This window comes from Mus caroli, unplaced genomic scaffold, assembly GCF_978045245.1.
Source record: "Mus caroli unplaced genomic scaffold, Mus_caroli_1 scaffold_6, whole genome shotgun sequence".
Classification (NCBI taxonomy): domain Eukaryota; kingdom Metazoa; phylum Chordata; class Mammalia; order Rodentia; family Muridae; genus Mus; species Mus caroli.
This window is the reverse complement of record NW_028227261.1, coordinates 136,640,593-136,665,888: the sequence shown is the minus strand read 5'-3', so window position 1 is coordinate 136,665,888 and position 25,296 is coordinate 136,640,593. Positions and strand designations below refer to the sequence as shown.

General features: G+C 38.2%; 1 protein-coding gene across 1 annotated transcript in view; it reads left to right on the top strand.

Annotated features, from left to right (window-relative positions):
• Positions 1-21,397: 21,397 nt before the first annotated feature.
• Mmp16 (matrix metallopeptidase 16) overlaps positions 21,398-25,296 on the top strand; it is a 255,409-nt gene continuing 251,510 nt past the window's right edge. The window contains exon 1 of the mRNA XM_021160140.3: positions 21,398-22,125. Coding sequence (XP_021015799.1) covers positions 21,994-22,125 — 132 coding nt within the window. The 5' untranslated portion in view covers positions 21,398-21,993. The remainder of the gene's footprint in view (positions 22,126-25,296) is intronic.

Genomic DNA, 25,296 nt, shown 5'->3' with positions numbered 1-25,296 from the left:
AATGAAGACGTCATGAAATTTGAAGTCAAATAGATGAAATTACAAAATACCATCCTGAGTGATGTAACTCAAAAAAAAAAAAAAAAGACAAACATGGTATATGCTCACTTGCTCTTAGATATTCACTCTATGTAACTGTAATATATCAACAAATATACTGAATTGGTTGCCCATTTTATGGATTTTTCAAATAATAGATGATACTGAAGAAAATACTATGAAGCTTTCAATGAAACCAGGAGTTAACTTATCTCATAAAATTTATCACTTCTGACATAATTTCTGTGGATTGCTGTTGACCAGTTGAGGGGGAGGAAGGCAACTGTGCCAAGTATTACAGACCCAGATATAAATATAAATACAAAGTGACTTTTAAATAAAAATCAAATATTACTATAAAAACTTAGCTTTTTGTTCTAGCTAAAATAACAGATCAAGGGAACACAAATTGAAGTGGAAGAAGCCAAAGTATAGCTATATGCAGATGATTTGATAATACATGAAAGCAACCCCCAAAATTCTACCAGGGAACTACTATAGATGATAAAAAAAAAATCCTCCAGTGAAGTGGCTAGATAGAAAATTAACAACAATAACAAAAATGTCAGTAGCCCTCATATACACACACAATAAATGGGATGAGAATGAATTCAGGGATTCCACACCCTTCACAATATGTAGGGGTGGTTTTGATGCCAATGTTCTGTTCCCCAATTGGTTTTTGATCTGTTAGTAAAGAAAGTCATGGCATGGGCTAATTGCTGGGCAGAAGAGATAGGCAGGACTTCTGGGTTCATGGAAGCATGCAGGGAGATGCAAGGGAGGAGACAGAGCTAGCCATGCTTTAGAGAGAGAAGAACCAAGCAGCAGTGTGAGGTCTCAAAACAGAGGGAACACAAAGGCCACTTCTATAGCTGGATAGTCAGGGGAGTTTAACAACTAAGGTTTAGGGCAGGTGGGAGAGGCAGAGATAAGAAATTGATAAAGGTATGATTTTCCAGGCTGGAGATAATAGCACCCAGTGATTGTGCAGCAAGATTTACTGCAAAAAAATAAAATACTTTAGTGTAACTTTAACCAAGCTAGTGAAAAACCGATGTGACAAAATCTTCAAGTCTTTGATGAAAGAAATTGAGGAAGATATCCCCAAATGGGAAGATTTCCTATGGTCATGGCTCAACAGAATTACCATAGTAAAAATAGTGATCTTACCCAAAGCAATCTATAGATTTAGTGCAACTTACATCAAAATTCCAACACAATTCTTTAAAGACATTGCAAGAATATTAAATTTCATATAAACAAAAAACAAGCAAAATATAAAAAGCCAATGATAGCTAAAACAATCCTGTACAATAAAAGAAATTCCTGAGGGATCATGATGCCAGGGGAAGAATGACCAAACCAAACCAAAACAAAACAAAAACCTAAAATACAAAAACATCAACAACAAAAAAAACAAAACAACAACTCCAAAAATAAAAACCCTGCATGGTATTGGCACTATAACACACAGGTTATCACAATGGAATTGAAGGGAAGACCCAGAAGTAAATACATACAACTAAGAGTACTTGATTTTTCACAAAGATATCTAAACTAAGCCATGGAAAAAGAAAATGTTTTCAACAAATGGTTTTGGTCCAACTGGATGCTGCAATGTAGAAAAATCCAAATATGTCTATATCTATTTTCCTAAACAAAACTCAATTACAAGTGCATCAAAGACCCCAAAGTAAAGCCAGATACACTAAACCTGATAGAAGAGAAAGTGGGGAATAGTCATGAATGCATTGGCACAGGAGATAACTTCCAAACAAAATACCAATTATTTTGGCACTATGATCAACAATTAATAAATAGGACCTCATGAAAATGAAGAGCTTCAGTAAGGAAAAAGACAAAACAAAAAGGCCACAAGAGCAGCTTACAGAATGAAAAAAGATCTTCACCAACCAACCATACATCTGGCAAAGTACTGATATTTGAACTTTATAAGGAACTCAATTAACTAGAAATCAACAAACCAAATAATCCAATTTAAAATGAGATACAGATCAAAATAGAGAATTCACCACAGAGGAGTCTTTAATAGGTGAAAAGCATTTTAAAAAATGTTTGACATCCTTAGCCAAGAAAAGGCCAATCGAAACATTTTTTTTAATGCTCTTCATTTTAATTAACTTTTCTTTTTTTTATTACTATTTTCCTCAATTACATTTCCAATGCTATCCCAAAAGTCCCCCATACCCCCGCCCCCAGTACCCTACCCACCCATTCCCATTCTTTTGGCCTTGGCATTCCCCTGTATTGGGGCATATAAAGTTTGCAAGTCCAATGGGCCTCTCTTTCCAGTGATGGCCGACTAGGCCATCTTTCGATACATATGCAGCTGGAGACAAGAGCTCCAGGGTACTGGTTAGTTCATCATGTCGTTCCACCTATAGGGTTGCAGATCCCTTTAACTCCTTGGGTACTTTCTCTAGCTCCTCCATTGGGAGCCCTGTGATCCATCCAATAGCTGACTATGAACATACACTTCTGTGTTTGCTAGGCCCCGTCATAGTCTCACAAGAGACAGCTATATCTGGGTCCTTTCAGCAAAATCTTGTTAGTGTATGCAATGGTGTCAGCGTTTGGAAGCTGATTATGGGATGGATCCCTGGATATGGCAGTCTCTAGATGGTCCATCCTTTCATCACAGCTCCAAACTTTGTCTCTGTAACTCCTTCCATGGGTGTTTTGTTCCCAATTCTAAGAAGGGGCACAGTGTCCACACTTTGGTCTTCATTCTTCTTGAGTTTCATACATTTAGCAAATTGTATCTTTTTCTTGGGTATCCTAAGTTTTGGGCTAATATCCACTTATCAGTGAGTACATATTGTGTGAGTTCTTTTGTGATTGTGTTACCTCACTCAAGATGATGCCCTCCAGGTCCATCCACTTGGCTAGGAATTTCATAAATTCATTCTTTTTAATAGCTGAGTAGTACTCCATTGTGTAAATGTACCATATTTTCTGTATCCATTCCTCTGTTGAGGGGCATCTGGGTTCTTTCCAGCTTCTGGCTATTATAAATAAGGCTGCTATGAACATAGTGGAGCATGTGTCCTTCTTACCGGTTGGGACATCTTCTGGATATATGCCCAGGAGAGGTATTGCTGGATCCTCCGGTAGTACTATGTCCAATTTTCTGAGGAACCACCAGACTGATTTCCAGAGTGGTTGTACAAGCTTGCAATCCCACCAACAATGGAGGAGTGTTCCTCTTTCTCCACAACCTCGCCAGCATCTGCTGTCACCTGAATTTTTGATCTTAGCCATTCTGACTGGTGTGAGGTAGAATCTCAGGTTTGTTTTGATTTGCATTTCCCTGATGATTAAGGATGTTGAACATTTTTTCAGGTGCTTCTCTGCCATTCGGTATTCCTCAGGTGAGAATTCTTTTGTTGGTGGTTTTTTTGTCTTATTGATGGTGTCTTTTGCCTTGCAGAAGCTTTGCAGTTTCATGAGGTCCCACTTGTCAATTCTCGGTCTTACAGCACAAGCCATTGCTGTTCTATTCAAGAATTTTTCCCCTGTGCCCATATCTTTAAGGCTTTTCCCTCTTTCTCCTCTATAAGTTTCAGTGTCTCTGGTTTTATGTGAAGTTCCTTGATCCACTTAGATTTGACCTTAGTACAAGGAGATAGGAATGGATCAATTCGCATTCTTCTACATGATAACAACCAGTTGTGCCAGCACCATTTGTTGAAAATGCTGTCTTTCTTCCACTGGATGGTTTTAGCTCCCTTGTCAAAGATCAAGTGACCATAGGTGTGTGGCTTCATAATCTTTAAAATGGCTAATTATAATACGTTAGGTAGTGTTTCTTCAGTTTCTATTTTATGGAATAGTTTGAGGAATATTGGTATCAGGTCTTCTTTGAATATCTGGCAGAACTCTGCACTAAATCCATTTGGCCTTGGGCTCTTTATGCTTGGGAGGATTTAAATGATGTCTTCTATTTCCTTATGGTATATGGGTCTGTTTATCTGTTTTTAAAAAAAACATTTATTTCATCTAGATTTTTTGGTTTGTTGAGTATAGGTGTTGGTAGTAGGAACTGATAATTTTTTTAATTTCCTCCATTTCTGTCATTATATCTCCCTTTTCATTTCTGATTTTGTTAGTTTGAATACTACCTCTAGACCCTTTAGTTAGTTTGACTAGGGGTTTATCTATCTTGTTGATTCTCTCAAAGAACCAGCTATTGTTTTTATTGATTCTTGTATTTTTCTCTTTGTTTCTTTTTGGTTGATTTTGGCCCTAGGTTTGAATATTACCTGCAATCTACTCCTCTGGGATATGTCTGTTTCCTTTTTTTCTAGAACTCCCAAGTGTGCTATGAAGCCACAATTACTCTGATACCTAAACCACACAAGAACCCAACCAAAACAGAGAACTTCACACAAATCTCATTTATGAATATTGATGCAAAAATACTCAATAAAATTATTACAAAACATATCCAAGAACACATCAAAACCATCACTCACCATGATGAAGTAGGCTTCAACCCAGGGATGTAAGATTGGTTCATTATAGGAAAATCCATTAACTTAATCCACTATATAAACAAACTCAAAGATAAACATCACATGATCATCACCTTAGACACAGAAAAGGCATTTGACAAAATACAACACCCCTTCATGCTAAAAGTATTGAAGAGATTTGGAACTCAATGTCCATACCCAAACATAATAAAAGCAACTTACTGTAAACAAGTGAGCAATAACAAATTAAATGGAGAGATACTTGAAGCAATACTACTAAAATCAGGGACAAGACAAGTATGCCCATTCTCCCCATATATATTCAATATATTACTTACAGTGCTTGCTAGAACAATAAGAAAAAGAAAGGAGATCAAGGGGATACAAATTGCCAAAGAAGTAATAAAGATATCACTGTTTAAAGATGATATGATAGTATATATAAGCACCCCCAAATATTCTACCAGAGAACTTCTCTAACTGATAAACAACTTCAGCAAAGTGGCCAGATATAAAATTAACTCAAATAAATCAGTAGCCTTCCTTTATACAAAGGATAAACAGATTGAGAAAGAAATTAATGAAACAACTTCTTTCACAGTGGCCACCAATAATATAAAATATCTTTGGGTAACTCTAACCAAACAGTGAAAGACCTGTATGACAATAACTTCAAGTCTCTCAAGCAGGAAATCAAAGAAGATCTCAGAAAATGGAGAGATCGACCATGATCAGGGATTGTCAAAATTAATATGGTAAAAATGCCATCCTACTAAAGGCAACCTACAGTTTCAATGCAATCCCTATCCAAATCCCAGTACAATGCTCAAAAGACATGGAAACAGCAATTCTAAAATTTATCTGAAAAGGCAAAAGACCCAGAGTAACAAAAAATTTCTTAACAATAAAAGAGCAGTATCCAAACTTTGGTCTTTGTTCTTCTTGAGTTTCATGTGTTTAGCAAATTGTATCTTATATATTGGGTATTCTGGGCTGATATCCACTTATCAGTGAGTACATATTGTGTGAGTTCTTTGGTGATTGGGTCACCTCACTCCGGATGATGCCCTCCAGGTCCATCCATTTGCCTAAGAATTTCATACATTCATTGTTTTTAATAGCTGAGTAGTACTCCATTGTGTAAATGTACCACATTTTTTTGTATCCATTCCTCTGTTGAGGGGTATCTGGGTTCTTTCCAGCTTCTGGCTATTATAAATAAGACTCCTATGAACATAGTTGAGCATGTGTCCTTCTTACCGGTTGGACCATCTCCTGGATATAGGCCCAGGAGAGGTATTGTGGGATCCTCTGGTAGTATTATGTCCAATTTTCTGAGGAACCTCCAGACCTGTTTCCAGAGTGGTTGTACAACAAAATAACCATGGAAGGAGTTACAGAGAGAAAGTTTGGAGCTGAGATGAAAGGATGGACCATCTAGAGACTGCCATATCTGGGGATCCATCCCATAATCAGCTTCCAAATGCTGACACCATTGCATACATTAGCAAGATTTTGTGGAAAGGACCCAGATATAGCTGTCTCTTGTGAGACTATGCCAGGTCCTAGCAAACACAGAAGTGGATGCTCACAGTCAGCTATTGGATGGATCACAGGGCCCCCAATGGAAGAGCTAGAAAAAGTAACCAAGGAGCTAAAGGGATCTGCAATCCTATAGGTGGAACAATATGAACCAACCAGTACCCCCTGGAGCTCATGTCTCTAGCTGCATATGTATCAGAATATGGCCTAGTTGGCCATCAGTGGAAAGAGAGGCCCTTTGATGTGCAAACTTTATATGCCTCAGTACAGGGGAACGCCACAGCCAAGAAATGGGAGTGGATGGGTGGGGGAGTGCGTGGAGGAGCATGTGGGGGACTTTTGGGATAGCATTGGAAATATAAATGAAATAAACACCTAATTAAAAAAAAAATAAAAGAGCAGCTGAAAGAATCACCATCCCTGACCTCAAACTATACTACAGAACAATTATGATTAAAAACTGCATGATATTGGTACAAAGATAGACATGTTGATCAATGTAATAGAATTGAAGCCCCAGAAATAAAACCACACACTTATAGACACTTAATCTTTGACAAAGAAGCCAAAAATATACAATGGAAAAAGAAAGCATCTTCAATAAACAATGCTCCTCTAACTGGCTGTCTGTATGAAATAAAATGAAAATAGACCCATACTTGTCACCTTGCACAAAGCTCAAGTCCAAGTAGATCAAAGACCTCAACATAAAACCAGATACACTGAATCTAATAGAAGAGAAAGTAGAAGAGAGTCTTGAACTCATTGGTACAAAGAAAAATTTCCTAAACAAAACTCCAATGCCTCACACTCTAAGATCAAGAATTGATAAATGGGACCTCATGAAACTGGAATGCTTCTGTAAGGCAAAGGACATTGTTAATAAGACCAATCAGCAACTTATAGATTGGGAAAAAGTCTTCACTATGTTCACATCTGATAGAGGGCTAATATCCAAAATATATAAAGAACTCATGAAGCTAACCACCAAAAAACCCAACAACCCGATCAAAAAAATGGGGTGTAAAAGTAAACTAAGAATTCACAACAGAAGAATCTCAAATGGCTGAGAAGCATCTAAAGACATGTTCAAAGTCCTTAATGATCAGAGAAATGCAAAATACAACTACCCTGAGGATCCAACTTATACCTACCATAATGGCTAAGAACAGATACTCAGGTGACAGCACATGTTGGCGAGGATGTGGAGAAAGAGGAACACCTTCATTTTTGGTGGTATTGCAAACTGGTACAACTACTCTGGAAATCAATCTGGAGGTTCCTCAGAAAATTTGAAATAGATCTACCTGGAAACCCGGCAATACCACTCAGGAATATACCCAAAAGATGCTCCACCATTCCACAAGGGCATGTGTTCCACTATATTCATAGTGGCCCTATTTGTGATAGCCAGAAGTTAGAGACAACCTAGATGTCTATGGCAGAAGAAAGGATACAGAAAATGTGGTTCATTTACACAATGGAATACTACTTAGCTATTAAGAAGGAGGATATCCTGAGTTTTGTAGGCAAATGGACTGAACTAGAAAATATCATCCTGAGTGAGATAACTCAAACCCAAAAGGACATGCGTGGTGTGTATTCACTAACAAGTGGATATTAGCCAAAACCAAGAAGTATAGAATGCTGACAACACAATCACACAGCTCAAAAAGATCAATAAGCTGAAGGGCCCAAGTGAGGATGCCTCAGTCTCACTTGGGACAGAGAAGAAATAATAACAAATGTGAACGGAGGGAGGGACCTAGGAAAGAAAGTGGGGTGGGGGGAATGGAGGAACCTGAACTGGTATTGTATTAGGGAAAAGGAATGAGGCCCTGAAGGCCAGCAGAAAGAATGGCAACAGGCAACCTCAGGAGGTAGGAGGTTGGGGAGACCCTCCAGAATGCACCAGAGACCTGGGACGTAAGAGATTCTCAGGATTCAAAGGGAGGGACCTTAAATGAAATGCCTGATGTAGGGAGAGGGAATTTATAGAGCCCACCTCCAGCAGAAAGGCAGGGCATCAAGTGAGGCAGGGAGTTGCCATCCCACAGTCAAAACTCTGACTCATAATTGTTACTCCTTGATAGAACTGCAGGGATGGAAATGGAGATCCTGAGCAAAAGAAGGTCCAGAGACAGGGCCAAAGTGGGATCCAGCTGAAGAGGAGGTTCCAATGCCTGGCATTATTACCGAAGCTTTGGAGTGCTCACAAAAAGAGACCCATCACAACTGACCTCTGAAAGCCCCAACAAGCAGTTTGAAGAATCAGACGCAGATATTTGCACCTGACCAGTGGACAGAAGCAACTGATCCCTGTGGTTGAATTAGGGAAAAGATGGAAGAAGCTGCTGAAGAGGAGGACGACCCTGTAGGAGAAGCAGCAATATCAATTAATCTGGATCCTGAGCACTTTCAAACTCTGGATCACCATCCAAGCAGCATACACCAGTTGGCATGAGTCCCCAAACACATATACAGCAGAGGACTTCTGGGTCTAGGTTCTGTTAGAGAAGATGCACCTAACCCTTGAGAGACTGGAGGCTCCAGGGAGTTTAGAGGTCTCCTTGGTTGGGCAGTGGGTAGTGGAGACATCCTTGTGGAGACAGGGTTTGGAGAGGAGGTTTGGAGTGTGGAAAAGTCAGAATGAGGACAGGGAGGGGAATAAAATCTGGAGTGTAAATAAATAAAAAAGTAAATAAAAGTTTTTTTTTTAATGCCTAAGATAACAATTTCAAATAATATCTCACTCTGGCGAGGATGTATAGAACAAGGGGAACACTCTTCCATTGGTGGTAGGAGTGCAAACTTGTACATTTTGGAAATCATTGATATGGTTTCTCAGCAAATTGGGAATAGCTCTACCCAAAGATTCAGCTATGCCACTCCTGGTCATATGTATATCAAAGTGTGTTCCACATTACCACAAGGACATTTGGTCAACTATGTTCATAGCAGCATCATTTATAATAGACAGAAAGTAGAAAAAATATATGTACCTCAGCTGAAGAATTAATAAATAAATTGTAGTATATTTATAAAATGGAGTATTAGTCAGCTATTAAAAATAATGAAATTTGCAGACAAATATCTTAAATCCCGTATTTATTAAGAGATAAAAGGATTATTTTAGGTTAATTAGATTCATTCTGATAATTTTAAAATTTTCAAATGCTCCAACTGAGTGCATTTAAGAACTAGAGTGCTGTTTAAGAACTCTTAACTCACAGAGTCTGAAGTTAGAACCCTTCTCCAGACACCCACCTCAATGAGAGATCTCCAGCATCTCTAGTATCTTCTTATGGAAAAGTTACACCTTTCACAACAAGGGAAATAATGAGAGAGATGATACTTCTACAGTACCTTTCTTGTGGAATTTCTATGAAATGCAACCACAATTTAAAAAGCAGCAATAACATCCTAAATTATGAGTAATGTTAAGGCCCAATAATGTACATATATCAGTGAAAACCATAACTTTGAAAAGTTTTAAATAGAGATTAACTATCTTAGGCTAGTAGATTATAATAACAATGATCAAATTTTAATGCTATTAACACATTAAAACTATAAGCTATAATTCACACTGAATATTTTACATACAATTAAAATATAGAATTTTAGTTCAAATTCACAAAAGCTTAAATAAATATGCTGTGATAAAGTGATTTTAAATTAAGAAGAATTAAGACATTATTGGAAAGTTTGGAACCCAGAATAAATTTTGAAGTTCTTACATGTTTTTAATATCCATTTTGAGTTTCATTACTTTTTGATCAACTGTAGGATTATAAGCTGAATGTTCCAGGAAAGGGAAATTGTTCTTAATATTTCATGCTCTACCTAGGCATAGTAGTGTGTAGAGCTGTGGATCCTTGTCTGCTCTACCACCAGAATGGACTGCAGCAGGCAGTTTGACTGCATTTATCCAACACCACTTCCAGGACTGTGCCAGGGGAAAGAGTTGTGGGAAAGCTGGAACTGGTTTGGGGGGTCCCTGGGCCACAATGAGGCCAGGGTCCTGGGGTTCTCAGAGCTTTGGACATTCAAGTCCCCCACTGGGAGTCACACAAGAGCAGATAATGGAGCTGGGTCCTGCGGGCTGGGGACAGCATCTGGCCCAGGGCCAGCATGACGGGGTTGGGGGAAGAAGGGGAGCTCTGGCTTGTCCCATTGGATTGATTGTGGCAGGCTTGGTGGAGGTTGTGGCTGGGAGCATAGTGAGGCTTTCTCTGGGAAATTAGGCTGAGGCTCTGTAGGCCAAGGCCTTCTTCCCCACAGTGGATCTTGGTGAAGAGAAACAGTCTATGGCTCTAAACAGTTTATCGTCATGGTGGAAAATGGATGAGGAATACTATACCCCCCTCCCCCTTCTCAGGGTAAGCCTGATATTAAATACCTTTTGTAGGGAGAAATTTCTGGGAAGAGAAGCTTATTATACATGCCCTCCAGTCCTCTATGTACCTCATTAGCATGGAGAATTCTGTTTTGAGCCTTCTTGTCTATGGTAAGATCTTTTTTCCTATTGTCTTGGTCTAAGATGTTAGGGATGCCTCATCTACATGTGGAAGGGCTTGGGGCTTTGCTCATACTTTTGTGATGCTCACAAGTCTATGGATAGCTACTTGACTAGGGCCTGGTGCTGGGAGCAGGCAAAGCTCCTATCTTCCCTTAAGAGTCTCCATTGCTTCTAGCCTTTAATTAGTCTTCCTCTCACAGTCCACTGCCCCACAGTAGCACACATCTTTAATATCAGCCCTCTGTAAGCGGAGATAGATGGATCTTTATGACTTCAAGTCCACAGTGTAAAAGAAAACTTAATTTCAGAATTCTAAGGAACTGACCATTAAAAAAAACAACTACGAAGAGTGTACAGGTCATAAAGAGGAAGTTGAGAAGATAGATTTTATAAATGTTTTCTGTTTTATTTGTAAATACCCTGGAGATGAAAAACAATAATTAAAAGTTCTATGGTGGTACTATGTGTAACAATGCTTTGGTAATATACATTATGATTATTGTTATCAGGTATGCCATTTTATTGGCATGTATTTTATTTATTTAAATATTTATATTTGTTATAAATGCATATTTATATACATATGTTATATATCTTTTTCTTGTACTATGACTATTAAGAACTTACTGTAATATGTAATATTTTATTTATTTATTTATTTATTTATTTATTTATTTATTTATTTTTATTATTATTTTTTCTTTGAGACAGGGTTTCTCTGTGTAGTCCTGGCTGTCCTGGAACTCACTTTGTAGACCAGGCTGGCCTTGAACTCAGAAATCCGCCTGCCTCTGCCTCCCGAGTGCTAGGATTAAAGGCGTGCGCCACCACGCTAATATGTAATATTTTTAAATATCCACCTTTTTGAAAGATTTCATATAATTTCATTTAGACATATTTTAAAGATTAATTTTTATTTATTTATTTATTTGTTTGTTTGTTTGTTTGTTTAATTTTATGTAGTGTGTGTGTGTGTGTGTGTATACTATACGTGTGCTGACCATCCTTGAAAGTCAGAATAGGGCATGAGATAGCCTGAAGCTGGAAAACCACACTGGGGTCATCCAGTAGCATAAGTGCTCTTAAACCCTGAACCACTTCTTCGTTCCCTAAGATAGAAATAGATGAATTGTAGAGCAGGGTTACCCCCTAAAAGTATAAAGAAACTTACTGTAAGACAACAAAAGTAATCAAAGATTATATTTATCAACTATGATATATATAAACAAAAAAGCAGCCTAATTCCAATGCAAACAAATTATCCCAAATCTCACAAATATTCAGGTGGATATGTGCCAGAGTATTTTATCTTTTAAAGTTGTAGGTGTTCTCCAGAAGTTGCAGTGTGCCTTTGCATTTCCATGTTAAAGCCTAAATCTGCTGTGCTATGTGTAGATGGGCTCATAAAGTATCTAGGGTGTCAGAATTAATGTCAGAATGGATGAAATCAGCACCATTATGAGATGAGGTTCTACATCAATGATTTATATCTGGGTCTCTGTATAAAGTTTCAAGGATGTCTGTAGACAAGAAGGAAGTCCTGACTAGATATTAGAGCTGCTAGTTTCTTAATCTTGAACTTTACAAACTCTAGACTATAAAATAAGTGTTTATGATCTTCGCAAGAACAAAGGCATATGCAGTACAGGGGAATGCCAGGGCCAGGAAGCAGGAATGGGTGAGTTGGGGATCAGGGTGGGGGCAGGCTTTGGGGATAGCATTTGAAATGTAAATGAAGCCGGGCAGTGGTGGCTGCACACCTTTAATTCTAGCACTCAGGCAGCAGAAGCAGGGGGATTTCTGAGTTTGAGGCTAGCTGGTTTACAAAGTAGGTTCCAGGACAGCCAGGGCTACACAGAGAAACCCTGTCTTGAAAAAAACCAAAAAACAAACAAAAAAAAATGTAAATGAAGAAAATATCTAATAAAAAGATAAATTAAAAAAATAAGTGTTTAATGTTTCAGTGACCCAGTCAGTGGTATTTTTATTGTAACAGCTCAAACTTGAAATGAGTTTTTCCTTACACTGAGTAAGAACACAATGAAATGAAACACCTGTATACTTCCTATTCTACAGTTGAATATTTCTATACTTTCTGTGGGAACAGTTGAGTCTGCAGCCAAATAAAGTTTAGACTTCATTCACGGTAATTGAAAATTTTTAAGCCAGACAATTTTTCATAGAAATAATACCTAGGTCATTTTATTACCTTAATTTTCAAGTTGAAAATGTATACATATATCTGAACGAGATTCTGAAAAAGTAAAAAACATAGGATATACTTTAGCATAGAATAACAACTTAAAATATGACAAGTGTTAAAATATGGTAAACACATATGTAACTTTGTTATAGATATAATAAAGTTCCATTATGAAGTCCACATAATTATATTTACTGACTTTTAAAAATGTGACACTATTAAAAATAATTTTCATGTTGGGTAAATATACTTTCCACTGTCTGATGAAAAGTGTAAGATCCTGAAGCAAGACTGTTAACTTTTTCTGATTCCTTTGACTAGTGTAACAATAACATTTTTGAAATATATAATGACATTTCAGTTAGACTTAAACTTGCTATATTCTCCTAGGGTAACTTTAATATTAATTCAAAATTTCAGTACATTTTATTTAGTTATTGTGTACATATATATGTGTGTGTGTGTGTGTGTGTGTGTGTGTACATTTAGGTGTGTCTGCACATGTGCCAGGACATACATGGTGATCGGAGGACAAATTTCTGTAGTTAGTTCCCTCTTTCCACCATGTAGGCCCAAGAGTTTTCATCTTCCTGGCCTGGGATTTTGAATTTCTGATACAACTGATACAATGATAGGCACTGAACACAAAGGCTTTGTGCATAAAATGCAACAACTTTAAGAACTGGATTCCATGCACAGCTTCAAATTAATATGTTTTGAAATTTCTGAGAATAATTAAATATATCATCAAAATTTGATAAATAATCGTATTATAATATGTAATTTACTGATACTGAATTATGTTCTTGTATTAAAATTACATCATTTATAATGATGTAAAACCTTTTTTTCAAGTCTTAGCTTATTTGAAAAGACTGTTGCTTTAGGTATGTGTGCATGGATGAATTCATATATGTGTATGCATTTGTATTAGGGAACAGATGGCAAATTTTGGTATTCTTTTTAAGGCCACTACATTTTGTTCAAGACAGTATCTCTGATTGACTTAGAACTTCTCTAATTAGATTAGACTTGTTTTGGGGGCAACTTTAAGGATTTGCTTATCTTCTCCTCCCCTAGCAATGACCAGGTGCCACAATGTCTATATTTTATATGAGTTCTAGATCCAGGTCTTCACTCCTACCCAGGCTGTACAACGTGAACTACCTATCTAGTTAACTGTTAGTACTTTGTAAGAAGAAAAAAGGTTTTGTATACCTGTAGAATTGAGGACATTGATACATACATAATTTAACATGAACAAGTCATTAATTTTTAAAATTGACGATCATGGAAAAAGCATAATCTTAATATAAATGAAGACAGATACCTTAAAAAAAAAACTAGTAAAAGAACAGCAGAAACCTATAAGGAGACTGTCTTGGAGGGATGTTATAAATGCATGCAAAGAATAACTCTGTTAGACCCTAAGTGCTGGGCTGCCTGCCTTCCTTTCTACTGGGGTACCCAGAGCTCCAGCAGAGGCAGAACACAGTCTGTAATTGTGGTCCTCAGCCCTTGTTTTCCCGGGTGGGAAACAGTGGGACATGAGATGACTCGTGTGTACATCCACTGGCATAAGGATTGGAGTTAGGAATGGAGTCTCTAGTCTGTACTGCCTTTCAGGTGCCCATTGGGCCAGGTAGGAAGAGGAAGGCAGAGTGAGTGCCAAGAGTATGGAGGGGCTCGAAGATTTTGGCATGGTTCTTCACAACGAAGCCTCCTCCCATCTCTGATGAAGAATTGACCAAATTCTTTATTTGATGGTGGATCAGAGTTACACAGGATGAACCAGGATTAAATACCTTTTGTGGGAAGGAATGTCCAGGAAGGGACGCTCATTGACTGAACACTTGTAGTCTGTCTAGATACCTCATTAGCATGGAGAACTTCAGTTTTTCATGTTATGTGACTGATTGTCATGGTACTCTCTGTGGGTGTCATGGATACATGTTCCAGAGCAGGTAGAGGCTTGCAGAAAGTGACCACACTCCTTCTGATCTCAATTTTGAGATTTACATTGTTTGGGTTCCCTCAAACTTAACAGTTCTGTGTGGTGACATGGTCCACTTGTACACACATTAAAATAGACACTCTTCCCCACATGGACAAACAGTAATTAACAAACATGCAGAAGATACTTCATTACCATCTTGAGTTTTTCAACAGTGAGAAACAAGGACAGATAATTTTGCCCATTCTAGTACAGAAGGATTTAAATATAACAGAGATTAAAGAGTTTCAGAATGATAAAATGTACAGTTAAAATATAAATACATTAGAACGAAGAATATCTACTATTTGCTCTTTTTATTATATCCTTGCTCAAATGTTATGTATGCTGAAATGGATTAATTTACTTTTATTTTTGATCCAAAAGATATAATAAAGGATATGTCACTTGGATGAGTAATTTTCAACATTGTTGGAAATTAGCTCATAAGAGGTTTCATGAACTCCCCAAGTTTATATTTCAATCCAATACCCCTACTGTAATGAAAAATTGTTTTACATTATAAATTTTCATTGTCATTTTATGACTTTTTAGTGAAAGTCAATCTAATTTATATTCTGTTTTCTCTCTTTTCTTTTTATGCCTGTGAACTAATAAAACATACACTTAATACCTTGTAAAAATAGTTTAAAGGGAGCTAATTTTATTTCCATAAAAATATTAGAACCTAATACTCTAAGGTTCTTTTTCTTTTGCTGAATGATAATAAACTTTATTGTGTTTTATCATTTCTACTTATGCCAATTAAAAGCTAAGCAACAGTTCTTTCCCAATATATCTGTACTCAAAAATAAATAAATAAATAATAACAAGTCACAGTTGGTCCTTCCTGCCCACATGCTATGTGTGTGTTATGTGATAGACACAGGCTGGAATTATCTTTGTTGTATCATATTTACAAATTCCCTGGATCTTGTGTACATAAATATCGCATTTAATTCTCAAACTACTTCAAGTACCTGGAATCCCATAGACTAAGGACAATGAAGTAAGAACGAATACATTTCCCAATGCTTTATGAATATCTAAAAGGATTCTCTGTTCTCCGATTGGACCAACCAACTGCAGTATGAGTGCAATTTCTCATCAGATCTATCAACATGAAACCATGCCATATTAGTAATCAAGAACATTATTGAACTGTAGACTAGTATAATTATTTACATAGCACAGTTAAAACAGCAATGAAACCCTTCCTTAATATGGGGTGTTATTTTTCATGGTTCTTACTTGCATTTCTAAAGTCATTTTAAAAAATCACTTTGCTCATAAGCAACATGTAATCATAAGGAATGTGATATAAATCAAGATACATACTTGTTCCCCTTGCATACTTGGCTTCATGTGGGGAGACCCTCAATTTCCTGTCCTTTTATGATTATTAAGGAAATTAAGAAAAGTACTTTAACTTTAACAATATTCTTCCAATTTTAGAATAGCTGTTTTAAAAAAGGTTATTTAAGGATAGGTCTCAGTGGATTTAACATGCAGGACAATTGGAAACAAACAAACAAACAAATAAAACAAAGTGAACTTGAGACATAAAATATCAGAGATGTTAAAGATGTTAGATATGAACTGTAAAGAAGAGCATAAATTTACAGGGACAGCACTTACCTGCAATGCAGGTAAAAAAATGAATCTGAGTGTCAATGGACAAAGTGACACCATACACTCACACACACACACACACACACACACACACATATATATATATATATATATATATATATATATATATATATATATACTTCATTCTTTCTCTTTTATGTTTTATACTGTCAGATCTTTATTTCAACAGTAATTTCAAATCAAAACAATATTAAAATATTTCTTATCAATTGTAGGAACCTAACCAGTCTGAATTTGTTTTTCTAAATTCATCTAACATTTATCATCTCATTTCTTTTGTAGTTGGTATTTTATGGATATTAATGATTGTTTAATGAAAAAATTGACGAAGGAACAATTTGGAAAACACAAAATTGTGGAAAAGAAAATAGAGACTAAATCAAGGAAACAGTAAAATCAAGCTATTCACTGGAATGAAACAAGATGACTTTTTTCCTTTCCCTTTCAGTGTGTGTGTGTACTTGTGTGATTTTACGTGCTCCTCCATGTATGTGAATGCATGTGGATGCAAAACAGTACCACAATGCCTTCTACACTTGCTTCTCCACCTTATTTTTGGAGATAAACTCTCACTGAACTGGGAGTTCACCTTTCAGATATGTTGATTGGCTAGTATGTCCCAGAGATCCACTTGTCTCCACTGCAGTTCTGGGGTTATCAACTATGTCTGGCATTTATGTGGGCACAGGACATCCAGTATCAAATCCTCTTGTGTCTACTGAACTCTTCTTCCAATTCTTTAATTACCATGTAAAATAAAGCATTTTTACCCAAGATGTGTTGATAATGAATACCATGCTGCCCAAAGTAATCAGTCATGTAAATAACTTCAACCCATGCAGTTGTATTTCTGAGGAAATTGTATAATTTCCTTTCAGTATCATAACTGTTACAGAGCCAGCCAGCAACTTTACTCACAGTCTGCTGTTACAAATATTATGGACATGGATTCTGTGCTAGGACTTCCTCTGTGGGCAAACTCTAGAACTGGGCATCCCAGCTTTTGTTGTTGTTGTTTGTTTGATTGCTCGTTTTGTTTTGTTTTATGATGGTGAGTCAACAGAGCTAGTGGATTCAGCAAGTATACATTTCTGACAGCAAATTTAAATAACAAGGTCTGATTTGCATATGCATGCCCCCTGCAGTAATGGTATGCCAGTGGCTTGACACTAATTTGGAATGCATTGGATTTTTTTTTTTTATATTTAAAAGTTTTATAAGGAAGGAACCACACATGCTGTCACAGTATAATAGTTGATGTAACTTCCCGCACTACAGAAATCATTTTTAAGGTTATAATTTAAGAAATCTGTTTCAATGGTGTGGTGAAGAATATAATTTACAGCTATTGTTTTGTAGACAATTATAATCATCCTCATATACCAACATGTCCTGGAAGTGGTCACTTTTAACTAGCTGCCACTGTTCTCAGAAACTATGTAGGTATTACTTGCTTTTCCAGTCCCCATATCTCCCATATGACATTTTATTGAATTGCCTTAGGCTTTTGCCAGGGGCAATTACACTTTCTTCTTAGCTTTCATATTAGTTTTCTCTCCTCTGTTTTCATTAGGAACAGGCAATTATGGGATTATTAGTTTTCTGAAATTCCTGTAAGAAAGAGGGCATCTGATAGAAAAGCACACACAGCAAAAGGCAGGAATTGCAGCAGAAGATTTCATTTATATCCTAAAGGGAAAGATGATAATATTTTAATTTACTATAGATAGGTTAAAAACTTCTCTGAGAAGGGCACTAACTAAAATCATGTTATTAGTAGATATGAAAACAGAGAGTTTCCTATATCGCTGGACCTTAAAAGGAAGCATAGACATTAGGCTAGAAATGGAATGATAAATCGCTGACAATAAATTCAGTTCCCTGTCCTCAGGGTTTCAGCTGAATGCATACCAGACTTATTAGGTAAGAATGACAAAATGTCTACAAAGATATTTGAGAAGACACAAGATACAAGAACTTTGAGAAGGTAAGTTTCCATAGTTCACAAACTACATAAAGGCAAAACAAACTCAATGACCTCTTTCTAAGAATTTCTTCAGAGTAAAGCATAAGGCTGAATCTAGCATGCATTGTTCTTGTTCCTCATCCCAGTGACCTCTAACCTTGACTGGTAAACATGCTCCAGCCTTTACCCTTTACACAATGTCCATACTTCTACAGATGCCTGCTTACATATTCATTGCTTCACTGCACAACAGGTCTGAAATGTCTTTCCTTTACTTATCTTCCTAGTTTCAAGGATTCTATGAGAATCACTTTGTGACTTTTTCTCCAGACATTGTGGAGGAAAATCATACCTGAGTTCTTACTCAGTAAAGTGTGATAATTAGTAGTGTTGTGATAATTAATATTCCTCTCTCTGAACTATATCCTGAATTCCATTACTGAAATGAGATTGTATCCTATTGGTTAACTCTTTCTAAAATTTCAAATGCTTTTTCATTCCTAGTTCACTGGTGAATATTCATTATTCAGATTAATAAATGTTTGCAAATAACTTCACTTTTTATTATTTTTAGTGTTTATGCATTTATTAACTCCTGTCTTGAAAATCCATTTTTTTTCCTTAAGTTTATTATTTGAAGGCTTCTGAGCTCATTTCATGTGTTCAGTCATTCTAATTTGATTGCTTTTGAAATTTCGTGTTATAATCTCTTTAAAACCTGTTTGTTCCCATACCAAATCTCATGAATAATTTTAAAGATTCCCTTCTCTTTATATGTACTTACATTTATCTGACAGGTATCTTATCTACATATATGATGCACCCTTTACATACTTCCACACTTAAATGTCCCTCTTTCTTCCTTGCAAATTTTCTTAGAGAAATGCCTCCTTGCTCGTCAGGCCTCACTCTCTCTTCCACTTCCTTGATAACTGTCCTCTAATATTCTGGCTCATTTATCAAGTCCTTCACAAATTAGAGCTCTTTCCACAAATAATTCTTTTGGAAATCTGTATTAGTGTTTCCACAGCACCTATATGACTAAGAAATGTTTTAAAGCTTTCACTACCATAATTTTTGCTGTCCAAATTTGCATCTTGTTAGATATAGTGACATACAAAAATGTTTGTGTGTGTGTGTAAACATGAATGTGCACATGCCATGTCAACAATGTCATTGAAATGGAAAAGGAGAATACCAAACACCCATCTCTATTGCAACCACTCTAATACCTTGAAAGATTTTCTCATGAACTTACAGTTCTAGGATTTTCTTTTTCAGCTTGACCAGAGGCAAGCAAATCCCAACAATATATACAAGATCATGGATATTGTGAAAATTCAGTGAAATACTACGATGGGAAATATTCAGCAAATTTAACTGGTTCCAGTATGTGGTCTAGCTTCTTAATATGTCTTCACCACACAAACACACACATACACACACACACTCACACATATTCACACACTCACACACACATACACTCCAAGGCAGATTGTTAGAAAGGGCTCCCTGAGTCTCAACTCAAGATGCTGGGTACATGTTCCACAGGTTTTAGCAAAGCAGTAACAAGAAACTTCTAGTCTTCAGCCCCTCCTCTACTCTCCAAATTTCATATACAAATTATTACTGTCGAATGCAATGTTTGGAAAGCTATTTTCTTCCAACATTTTCCATCTGTTTACTAAATATGCCCTCCTGTGTTCTGCTTCTTGCTTTACTGACTGACCATGAAATACATCTTGTCAGTTCTCTCTTCCATTTTGCCTAGGCAGCTGTCATGTACCTGGAACAATGCTGGCCTTTGCTTTGGCTGCTTTTCCCTCCTGTGGGCTCCTCTTCCCCTCTACTGGCTGCCAAGGAGAAGCACATTTATTGGCCAGGCCCCCAGACAGATGCCTGCCCTACTCCCTTCCCCCTTTCTCTCCAGCCAGAATTCACCTGCCAAGGGCTGGTGTTTGCTGCCTCCCCTGTCCACCTCCTCACACTGCGTCTGTTCAGCTCCATTTTTGCATCCTCTTCTGAAGTTCTCTGGTTCTATTTGCCAGCCTGGCATACCAGCAGTCTCCAGCTAGCTCCTGCAGTTCTCTGGGCTCTGGGTTCCCTTCAGACCCCCACGCCTCTCTAATTTGCCCCCAGCATGCTGCCCATGTCAGCTGTTCACATTCATAATCCCCACTACCACCTTTGAGGTGGTGAGGGCTCCGACTTTCCTCAGCTATCCATGTTCTACAGCTGTCTTTTTTCTCTCCAGTGACTCAACCTCTTTTCTCAGATGTAGTAAAGACCACATCTTTGGAACCCCTGCATTTTGATGAGTGTTTACCACTCATTTGATGAGGGTAGTTTCATTCTGGCTTTGACTGGTCTCCTACCAAAAGCCTGTGCCTATTTCCTGAGCCTATAAGGTTTCTGTAGTGATCCTGGGAGACAGGAGGCCACAGAACTGAGGGACCCTAACAAAGTTTTTGATGGCAGAAATTTGCCATCTCCATCTTACAAACTTGGTGAGTCTGGATAACTGACCCAGACCACCAAGCAACACACAGGAACCTGGGTGTACTTCTGATTTCGAGCACTAGGGATCTTTTGGAACATCTTTAACTAAGATGCTGAATATCCTTCAAGACCAGGCCCAGACTGCTCCTCAGCTTCCACACGGGTCCACAGCCCAAGCCCCACCCAAGTTCTGGTTGGGGAGGGGCGCACTTGTTTTTAGATGCCTGGGCAAGGAGCAAGAGAGGTGTAGTAAGAATCGATTTTCTCTAGTGCTAGGTACCAGACATCTAGATGAGGGACAGGTAATGGGGAGAAAAGAGTTCATCACGAACTAGGGCCTTTCGCAAGGGCCCGGTACCCAATCCAGTGCACCAGTATCTAAAAGGCATCCTTGAGTCTTCTCCTTTAAGAAGCGCGCCTGCGTGTGTTTCGGGTGAGTGTGCCCGTGTGTGTGTGTGTGTGTGTGTGCCCGTGTGTGTGTGTGTGCCCGTGTGTGTGTGTGTGTGTGTGTGTGTGTGTGTGTGTAGGGCCGAGCGCGTGCGCGCGCGTGTGTGGTTTCAGTGTGTGCGCGCGGGGCCCCCAAGATCCCCGCAGACCCCGGGAAGGAGGAGTTATGTAGATTACCGATGAACATTCTGGAGGGGAGCAGAGAGGAGGGAAGGAGCAGTGGAGGCAGTGAGCTGGGAGCGGCTGAGGCCCTTCCCGCAGAAACTGGGGGCACCGGCGGCGTAGGAGGTGGAGAAGGCGGAGGACGCACGGGCTGGAGGCGGCGGCTGCGACTCGGCGGCGCTGGGAATCGGAACAGCGGGTGAACTTGGGCGCCACGTTCCGGGCGACGGCCGGGTGAGGATGGTGAACACTTGCCGCCGCTGACCCTGCCTTTCCTCTGTTTCTCCCCGGCTGCCGAGCCTGGCGCCCATCCCCATCCCTGGACGGGTGGGTGAACCTGCAAGCTTCTACCCACCCGAGGACTGGATTTTTTTTTTTTTTTCTTTTTAAAAGGAAACAGGGAGTGGGCATTCGGAAAGAGGGAGAAAACGCAGGGGAGCTCGTCCATCCGTTGAGGCAGAGTTCACTATGATCTTACTCGCATTCAGCTCTGGAAGAAGGTTGGATTTCGTGCATCGTTCGGGTGTGTTTTTCTTGCAAACCTTGCTTTGGATTTTATGTGCTACAGTCTGCGGAACGGAGCAGTATTTCAATGTGGAGGTAAGAGTACCGTGCTTCCTTCCTCTCCTCTTGCTCGGCTGCTCCCTGGAACCTTTCCTTCACTTCTTGGATCCTTGAGGCTCGAAGCACATTGTTTCCCTTTCCAGTCAGCAACCAAAACCCTTGTTGAGTTTGCCAGGGTTCTAAGTGATGGATGCCTGGAGACCAACAATCCGTTATCCCCAGCTGCACAAAGCACCATGCTGCACGCTCAGAGACACATTGTAGCAGACTGGTGCTGCTTAGCCAGGAAAGAGGCAAAGCTCTATGTAGAGCAAATGTGTAGTTTTATAAGAAAGCTTGAGTTTATGCTGCATACATCGCTAGGGAAAATACATTGATGGTTGGCATCATGTGCCTGGGTATTGTTCCTGCAATATTTCTCCTTGTGGTCCGTGTCTAACAAAGGGAGGTAAAAATCAAAGAATCCAAGGAGAGTATGGGAATACTTGATATGCTTAATAACATCACTTTGTGATAAAACACTCAAGCAGACAGTGTCTTTCTATTAGACATAACTTAATACGCTGTAACTAGATCTAACTGTACAGAGCACATGAAATCTATCTCCTCTAAGAGCCTACTCTCTCTCTCTCTTCCCAAGAGACAGGAAATAAATGTGGCCCCTTCTAATAGTTTGGAGGTGTGTTTTAAATTTGATTTCACACTGACATGACAAAGCCTAGACATCTTTGGTTGCCATTTGTTTTACTGTGATGGCTTTGGGAGCATATAGCAACAGCAATGGGCAACTTAAGGAGAAAGACTTGTCAGACCTTCGTGAAAGTGCTCTTCCTGTCATTAACTGAGCTCTAAAGCTGGTCATGTGCAGTGAGTCGAGAAAAGCCGTGCACACCTGGGCTTTTTGTTGCACAGTTCCTTACACTTACATTGCACTTAAGGTGGAGGGTGTGGGAGGGTCTGGATAACACAAACTTCCCGTAGTTATAACAGCTTTATATATCTCAAAAAGAATTACCAGTGAATCAGCGCCGATTGGTGTGGCTTTTTGCGGTTGCAAAGAACTGGCTCTTGTTCCTATTGTGTTAGGAGCTCCTGTTTACACAATAGTTGGACCTGTTGCACACGGTTTGAACATGCTTCATGGAACCAATTTATAAGCAAAAGTGTCCATAATAAGTGCCAGGTGTGGAGGTAGAGTCTTCTATGGACTGTCCTTTGGAATCCATATAATGGGGCAGAAGCAATGTATTTGAAAAAGTAAAAGCCAACATCACAGGAATTAAGGAAGTTTGCAGATGTTAAGTAGGGATATGTTTTAGAGAAACCACAATTTGCAAACCACACAATAGGATTTTTACATAAAAGCAGCAATGGAAAGCAGCTGAAGGTCCAGACTTTTCTTGATGACAAAGTTGAACTTTTGGAATTAGCTGTCATTATGGATTGTGTACTAACATTTAAATGAGGAGATAATTTAATTGCAATAGAGGAATGACTAGTTCATAGGCTGAAGGAATGAAACTGGCAAGCTGTTGTTAGTAATGCTATATACAGAACAGGCTGTTGCTTGGTGGTAGAGGATACTGTGGTGTGGGGTGAGGCTTAGGGGGTTAGAGTAAGTCCTGGTTAGCTTCTTGCTTCCTGTGAGAATCTGAGGCTGAGTGGATAGCTGCCTGCTAGGGAGAACTCTTAACTTACCATTGCAGGATTAAATGACATCGATGTTTTGATGATTATTAGGTTTGTTTTGTGAGGCTAAATCTAGGTTAGATTGTATTACTTTCTATTGGGATCTCCCAGTCAGTTCAACCGGATATTGTTACCTGAAAGAGGTTGAGATACTTTTATAAAGATGATTTCATATTGCGTTTCAAATATCTCTTTCCATCTCTCAAGGCTTATGTGAAGAATCGTTTGCAGAGCCACTTTTCCAATTTTAGGGCATTTGAGTTATTCCAACCATGCTTATTAAACAATTCAAAGATTTAGCTGACAGATGAAAGAGTCATGTGCCCTCTGAGACCTTAGTAAGCTTACTTAACACAAAGGGACTTTTCTAATGATTTATAGGAGATTGTGTTTCATAGTTTGCATTATTTCCAAATAGCTTTTTAAGCTCTTTAGCACTTCTTAGGTTGGATGTCTAGGCTTCACACACACACAGAGATTCACACACATGTGATATTATATCAAGTAGCTGATAGTAAAATCAAAATATCATACAGTATCTAAGATAATAGAACATTTTCTTACTTGTGTTTGTGCCTGATGAATATTTACTCGATATCTCTTTGTAATAGGAAAAATAAAGGAAAGAATATTGCATTACTTTCCCAGAAGAAGCACTTGTATCATACTCTCTAGTCTTGGCTGCAAAACAGACACAAAAAGCATGCTTTTTTCCATTGATTCTCAAAAGCAAGCAAACCAACCAACCAAAACCAAACCAAACCAAACCAAACCAAACCAAACCAAACCAAACCAAACCAAACCAAACCAACCAACCAAACAAAATACCAAATATCCAGCAGTAGTATCAATCATGCCTTAGGCTCCTAGTATCCTGATTTTTTCCCCTAATATATACACTAAGTTATTAAGTTGGACCAGAGCTTTGGAGAGATTCCATTCCTGCTGACAACTAAGATCACAATGTTTTATTCATTGAAGAACTTAATTTTTGATCACTCCCATACTTTTTATTTGTATAATTTAAGGTTAAAAGATGCCTGTATTGTTTTCTTCTCCCTATAGAAGGGATTGGGCAGAGGTATTCATGTCAATTAATTCCTGTCTGATTTTAAGAAAGTAAAGATTTAGAATGTCCTATTTTTAGAATGGGTGGTAGAAAAAATAATATTCCTATGGAAGCCAGTGATAAAGGTATTTTTGTGTGGTTTTGAAAAAGCAAATAGAGTATCAAATTAAAAAAAAACAGATACTCTCAAAAATAGTACTATGGGTAGATTGCCTGTATTTCTCTACTGCTCCTTAAGTCATCAGTGCATATTCATCACTGAGGCCTCTCTGTATTCTGGAAATGGTAATAGTGTAACTCAGCACATTACAGAGAAGCAGCATGACTGATATTAACCGAAAGTCAAAAACTGCTGTCATTGGATAACAGTCTAAGGCTCAGGTACTCATTGGTCAGAAAGCTGAGGTTGTCATTGGTCAGAAGCAGCTAAATTATTAACAAGAAATTGT